We start from the raw sequence: 7,500 nt of genomic DNA on the forward strand, positions 1-7,500 counted from the left end.
CAAACTGGTACAGTAATATAAAAAATATACATATTAGACCTGAGATATATTGACTATTCAGCAATGTCAGTTCATGACTGCTGGATGACTTAAGGGAGTGATTAAAACAAATTAAATTGTCTGCTGGTGTTTTTTTCATTGAGGAGGTTTATAATTAATATATCTGCCACATTAGAAAACTTCTTGCAAAATGCGTTTTCTTGCATCTGGATCATTCCAAATCTCAACACTGTGGCACCTCCCAGGGGTAAAAAATTATGTTGTTTACATTGCACTTCTATATTGCCAAGAAAAGGTGGAACACATTGTAGTTGTGTGCTGCCTGTTCCACAGCATAGCAAAACAACACAAGTTGGAGAATACGATACAGGTGTGCAGTAAATGAGCGTCTCAATGGGCACAGCCGGTACTACATACAAAATCCACATTTAAAAGTGGCGGTTTGCACCACTTTTGCACTTGCCAGTTGTGCACGCAGTCTGAGTAGATCACCCACAACACACTCATTAATAGTACATGCATGTAAGGTTTGCACACGCTATTTTAGCACGTTTTTGGGGTCCTAGCAGATCGCCACCTGCATTCTGTTATGCTTTGTGGCATATAGGTAAACAGTCCTTTTAATAGGTATCAAAAACGAGGGAGCACCAGCGTGGCTGCAGCATTTGACCCCTTGTGACCAGTATATTAGGGCGCTGGAATGGAAATAATACAAAACACAGGAAAAGACTAATTCTATGGGAACACTTCTTTAAATCACAATTTAGAAGTAAAAAATAATCACATACCTGTTGTTGTCTTTTTTCATCAGTCCATCAATTTGTTAGCTAACAGGCTATTTCCGGCTACTTGAGAATCATGTTAGACAAACAAGACCATAACATTTCTGATACTGGATAAGGGAGAAACAGTTACACAGCTACAAAAAAGAAACTCTAAAAGCAGAAAAACAGGGGAATGAAGTATGTGTGTTTGTTTGTCTGGTCATTGAATTACACAAAAAACAACCTACTAATTCTGTAGAAAAAAAACATGGACCCCATGTGTTAGCTTTCTAATTTTTGGTTCGTTAGCTAGCTACTTCCTGGTTTGTTATACAGCTACTTTCTGGTTTGTTAGCTATGTACTTCCTGGTTTGTTAGCTATGTACTTCCTGGTTTGCTAGCTAGCTACTTCCCAGTTTGTTAGACAGCTACTTCTTGGTTTGTTAGCTATGTACTTACTGGTTTGTTAGCTAGCTACTTTCTGGTTTGTTAGACATGTACTTCCTGGTTTGTTAGCTAGCTACTTTCTGTTTTGTTAGCTATGTACTTCCTGGTTGGTTAGCTATGTACTTCTTGGTTTGTTAGCTAGCTACTTCCCGGTTTGTTAGACAGCTACTTCCTGGTTTGTTAGACAGCTACTTCCTGGTTTGTTAGCTAGCTACTTTCTGGTTGTTAGCTAGCTACTTTCTGGTTTGTTAGCTAAGTACTTCCTGGTTTGTTAGACAGCTACTTTCTGGTTTATTAGCTATGTACTTCCTGGTTTGTTAGCTATGTACTTCCTGTTTTGTTAGCTATGTACTTCCTGGTTTGTTAGCTAGCTACTGCCCGGTTTGTTAGACAGCTACTTCCTGGTTTGTTAGCTATGTACTTCCTGGTTTGTTAGCTAGCTACTTTCTGGTTTGTTAGTTATGTACTTCCTGGTTTGTTAGCTAGCTACTTTCTGGTTTGTTAGCTATGTACTTCCTGGTTTGTTAGCTAGCTACTTTCTGGTTTGTTAGCTATGTACTTCCTGGTTTGTTAGCTAGCTACTTTCTGGTTTGTTAGCTATGTACTTCGTGTTTTGTTAGCTAGCTACTTCCTGGTTTGTTAGACAGCTACTTCACAGTTTGTTAGCTATGTACTTCCTGGTTTGTTAGCTAGCTACTTTCGGGTTCGTTAGCTAGCTACTTTCTGGTTTGTTAGTTATGTACTTCCTGGTTTGTTAGCTAGCTACTTTCTGGTTTGTTAGCTATGTACTTCCATGTTTGTTAGCTATGTACGTCCTGGTGTGTTAGCTAGCTACTTCCTGGTTTGTTAGCTAGCTACTTCCTGGTTTGTTAGCTAGCTACTTTCTGGTTTGTTAGCTAGCTACTTTCTGGTTTGTTAGACAGCTACTTCCTGGTTTGTTAGCTAGCTACTTTCTGGTTTGTTAGCTAGCTACTTTCTGGTTTGTTAGACAGCTACTTCCTGGTTTGTCAGCTATGTACTTCCTGGGTTGTCAGCTATGTACTTCCTGGTTTGTTAGCTAGCTACCTTGTAGTTTGTTAGCTAGCTACTTTCTGTTTTTTTAGTTATGTACTTCCTGTTTTGTTAGTTATGTACTTCCTGGTTTGTTAGCTAGCTACTTTCTGGTTTGTTAGCTAGCTACTTTCTGGTTAGTTAGCTATGTACTTCCTCGTTTGTTAGACAGCTACTTCCTGGTTTGTTAGCTATGTACTTCCTGGTTTGTGGATGACAACAGAAGGTCTGATGAACTAAACTATTTTTTTATTCTTTACCAGAGAAAAATGTATAATAATGGGAAAAAAATATTCCTCTAACAAATCAGAGAGTGCAATTTTCATTGTTTGTCCAGCCATCTTTTTTTTTTTTAGCTTACAGGCTACTTTCATGGAGGATGAAAAAGGATAAAAACAGAGTCTAATATTTTTTTGTGGCGGAAAAAACAGCTACATTGTGAAAACAAGTTAACGTGAGTGCGATATTGGTCTTTGTTTTGTCCGTCAATTTGTTAGTTAGCAAGCTACTTCCTGGTTCATGGATAGGGTGACCAGGTGTCCGGATTTAGGCCGGACAGTCCGGATTTTTAATGCCCTGTCCGGCGTCCGGCGCAGCATCAAGCCGGACACGTATTTGTCCTCCTTTTTGAGGCACTAGGCTTGAAGAGCGGAGTTTTTACATCTTTGCTGGGCTGCAGCGCAATAGCCAATCAAAGACCGTAAAAAATGCCCCCAACGCAGTAACGTATCAAATGATTGGCTAAGAGCTGTGTCGGATACAAATCTGCTTATCATTGGTCAAAAAAGTAAACAAGGGTCCATGTGCTGTTGCGGCATGACATTGACAGAAAGTTAGCATCATGCCAAAACGCAAGACCTCGTTTAATTCTGAATGGATAAAAGAGAACGAATTTATAACGAAAAGCAGTCGAGACTCATTCCATGGCTTCTGCACACTTTGTCGATGTGATGTCGACGTAAGTAGTCAGGGGAATGCTGCAATTGAACGGCATGCGGGTGCGCGGATAAACATAAAAGTAATAAACGTGCGGCAAGTACCTCTTCAATGAGGACATTTTTTCGTGAAGTTTCGTCGCCCCTGGATGACAAGATAACCGCTGCGGAGCTGTGCAAGGTGTACCATGCTGTAAAGCAGTGGTTCTCAAATGGGGGTACGCGTACCCCTGAGGGTATGTAATGTAATGTAAGTTCATAAACTGAACATCAAATCAAGTAGGCTATTCCATTCATTACCATAAAGCCAGAGTTTCCCCCATGCCATGATGGTTTGACCCTCACTAAAATGTCTGTCAAAAAGAACTGTGAAAAGAAATGCAACAATGCAATATTCAGTCTTGACAGCTAGATTTTTTGTAGACATGTTCCATAAATATTGATGTTAAAGATTTCTTTTTTTGTGAAGAAATGTTTAGAATTAAGTTCCTGAATCCAGGTGGATCTCTATTACAATCCCCAAAGAGGGCACTTTAAGTTGATGATTGGCTAAGAGCTGTGTCGGATACAAATCTGTCTATGTGTAGAAATCTTTATTTATAATTGAATCACTTGTTTATTTTTCAACAAGTTTTTAGTTATTTTATATATATTTTTCCAAATAGTTCAAGAAAGACCACTACAAATGAGCAATATTTTGCACTGTTATACAATTTAATAAATCAGAAACTGATGACATAGTGCTGTATTTTCAACCAAAAATGCTTTGCTCTGATTAGGGGGTACTTGAATTAAAAAAATGTTCACAGGGGGTACATCACTGAAAAAAGGGTTGAGAACCACTGCTGTAAAGCATCACCAGTCCTACAGAAGTTTAGACTGCGGCATGAAAGTGGACCGGGAGATTTTCAGTGACTAGCCCACAGCTAAAGGGATGGCCTGTGGCCGAACAAAAGCCAAGGCATTGTGCGAGAACGTCATCGCTCACTATTCGGTACAGGAACATACCGACTACATAAAAGAAAACAACCTACCCTTTTCCGTAGCAACCGACGCCTCAAATAAAGGAACAAACAAGTGTTTTCCCATTGTGGTAAGGTATTTTCACTTTGATGAAGGCATCCAACATGTCCTGTTGGATTTTTATAGTGACAGCAACGAAACCTCAGAAGCCATAACAAACCAGCTGCTGGCAAAACTTGAGATGTCTGGCTTAGAGGTGAAAAACATGTCTGCATATGCAGCAGACAATGCCAGTGTCAATTGTGGCAAACATAACAGTGTATCAGAAGCTGAAACTGAGCCAAAAAGATGTGCTCCCTGCAAACTGTTTGGCCCATATTCTGCATAACGCAACCAGATATGCAGCAAGCAGCCTTGATGTTGATGTGGAACATTTCTTGTGGCATTTTTCTTTTTATTATATATGTTAACTACATTTAAGTCCACACATGTTATGCTTTGTGGTACTCTGCACTTGAAAAGATTCATCTCAGTGGTCACTTTTTGAACACCACAATGTATTGAATAAATACAAATACTGTTAACAAACACTTGACTTTAATATTTTTTCCTATTCAGCCACACAAACATCATCTTTAAACCACTCAAAATTGTACTATAAATAAGGTATACCAGAGTCCTATGTACACCATAGTAATTTATTGATATGCCGCATAATGTCCTCCTTTTTGGTGTCATGGAAATGGTCACCCTATTCATGGATGATTATGTAAACTTTAAAAACAAAAACAAAATTCTGGCCCAGGAGGAACATTTTTATAATGACTCAAATCAGTCTCTCCGATAAATCACAAATCACCTTGTTGCTTTTTTGCCATCCATAAGTCTGTTAGCAGGCTACTTTCTGTTTCATGATAGGTAGACAAATTACACATGTATCCTGTATTTGCACCAAAAGGTGCAGATTTTCATGGAAATTTGCACTTTCTACCTGAACAATTACTCTTGTCTTAAAGTTGTTGTTTATTGAGTATGTCATAGTCACCTCCACTTCATACATGTAGTACATAATATACATACATATCTCCAGTGAACAGTCTTGTGCTCAATGGCAATACTATTATTTCACAAAAAATAAAATAAAATTGAATTAAGAAAATAAATTAAAATTAAATGAAATCAAACATATCTCAAAAGGGTAATGGGAATAAGTATAAACTTTTTGAATCCCCCCACCCCCCTTTTTTATATAGTTACTTTAACTAATATCCAGTTTCCTCTGAACCACATTTTATCACATTCATCTGGATCCACATAACTCAATTTGCCCAGAACTATGTGCTTACATTTCTCAATATATCATCATAAGTAAGTCATATACGTCATTTATACTTACATTCAAAACAAGCCTAGACCTCACTATGCCGAACCAAAATACTAGATAGGTACAATTTCTTAAAATGCTCAATGTTTGAACAGTGTTTGAGTTAATCACTCAGGCTGTTCCATATTTTCACCCCACAGACTGAGACACAAAAACTTTTCCTTGTGCTAAGTGCTAAAGCGTGTTTAAATGTTTCAGTTCCTCTGAGGTTTTACCCCACATCCCTTCCTATGAATAAACTTTTAATATTTGCAGGCAATTGATAACTTCTTGCTTTAAACATGATAAGCCCTGTCAAATATTCTACTAAATCAGGAAATTTAAACAGTTTTGACCTTAAAAATAAGCTATTTGTGTACTCCTTGAACCCCACATTGTGGATAATTCCAAGTGCCCGTTTTTGTAAGACTGTTAAGGGATGTATGTTGATTTTATAATTATTTCCCCAAACTTCTGCACAGTAACTTAAGTAAGGATAAATGAGTGAATAATAGAGTTACCGGAGGGATTTTCCATCTAGCTCTTGACATTTGTAAGCTTATTTTGGCTTTTTCTGCTTTTTATACCATACAGGAATTACTTCCACCTTCCCTACTTCGAGAAGAAACCATGTGTGTACATCAGGAGCTGGTGGCAGGACCAAAGACGACGGTTGTACAACTCCAACATAATGGACAAGATCGCTGACAAGCTGGTCAGTACTGACCGTATACAATTGTCTATAAATATAGTTTAGCACTGCACAAGCTAAATATGCATTCATTTATGTATGGCTTATCCTGTGCTACGTACGTTTAGTGTTATTAAATGAGGTAGACCTATTAGCTCACTCAGAAAGCCAAAAATAGCAGTCACAGTCCATTGACTAACCAATAAGCCATGGCCCAGTATCAGGGATAGGCAACTTCCACATTTCTAGCCCCGAGCTTGCTGACTGAAGCACCATTCAGCTCAGAAGGGAATAATACTGTATATACTGATGCAACTTTATAATGGTGTCACACACCTTGGGTTCATTCTAGTCGCTAAGCCATGAAATGTTTCCATGTGCAGGAGGAGGGTCTAAATGACGTTCAGGAGATCATTAAGACAGAGAAGGCCTTTCCGGAACGCAGACTCAGGGGAGTTATGGAGGAGCTGAGCGTTGGCTGCAGGCAAGCTCCAAAATGTTAACAACTTGCAGTGAAATTCTGCCTTATATTGCGCTAAAGAGTTCAAAGGATCGCTTTTGATTTTTTTTGTATTTTCTGCTTTCCCCCCAGTCGGTTTGTAAATTTGGCTAACAAGGACATTAATCAGGCAGGCAGAACCAAACTGGACCGAGAGAGACTCAAATCCTGCATGAGAGAAATGGTGACAATTATAATAATAATGCAATAATGTTTTGCAACAGTGTCTTAAGGGGTGTTTGTTGTTGCTCACGCAGGACAACATGGGTCAGCAAGCCAAACAGATGAGGACGCAGGTGAAGAAAAACATAGTAAAAGAGAAACTGAAGCTGGTGCAAAACTTCCTGCATAGACTTCGCTTCCTTGCTGATGAGGTAAACTATAATCTGTAATATACATCAGTATAGACTAGGTTTGTACGGTATACAGGTACTATTAAAGTACCGTGGTACTAGTGAATTAGAAATTGTACTATTCTGCCTTTGACTTTATTATTAGTGCAGTCAAAACTGCCCACGTAGCGTAAACTAATGCAAGTGAAATAACTAAATTGTGTTACAAATTCCTATAATTTGTTTTACCTGCTACATGTCTTAGATGTGTAATTGTATCCATAGTATAGTTTTTAGTGTTTACTAATGATTGTATTTGTCTTAAAGCCAGACCAGGAGTGGCAACCATAAATAATGAAACATTTATTACAATGTCAATAAAGTTTTTTATTCTATTCTAACCTAATAGTAGATTAGGTTAGACAGACTATATTTAATATGTAAAATTGTAAATTG

General features: G+C 38.2%; 1 protein-coding gene and 1 long non-coding RNA gene across 17 annotated transcripts in view; one reads left to right on the plus strand and one right to left on the minus strand.

Moving 5' to 3' along the window:
* otofa (otoferlin a) overlaps nucleotides 1-7,500 on the plus strand; it is a 157,434-nt gene that overhangs the window by 117,022 nt on the left and 32,912 nt on the right. For all 16 annotated transcript variants that reach the window (XM_061987276.2, XM_061987288.2, XM_061987289.2 and 13 more), the window contains exons 18-21: nucleotides 6,117-6,237; nucleotides 6,597-6,697; nucleotides 6,806-6,896; nucleotides 6,970-7,086. In XM_061987276.2, the coding sequence (XP_061843260.1) occupies nucleotides 6,117-6,237; nucleotides 6,597-6,697; nucleotides 6,806-6,896; nucleotides 6,970-7,086 (430 nt within the window). The remainder of the gene's footprint in view (nucleotides 1-6,116; nucleotides 6,238-6,596; nucleotides 6,698-6,805; nucleotides 6,897-6,969; nucleotides 7,087-7,500) is intronic.
* The window catches only part of LOC133623850 (uncharacterized), a 47,561-nt gene that overhangs the window by 36,001 nt on the left and 4,060 nt on the right, over nucleotides 1-7,500 (minus strand). The window lies entirely within an intron of this gene.

This window comes from Nerophis lumbriciformis, linkage group LG26, assembly GCF_033978685.3.
Source record: "Nerophis lumbriciformis linkage group LG26, RoL_Nlum_v2.1, whole genome shotgun sequence".
Lineage (NCBI taxonomy): Eukaryota > Metazoa > Chordata > Actinopteri > Syngnathiformes > Syngnathidae > Nerophis > Nerophis lumbriciformis.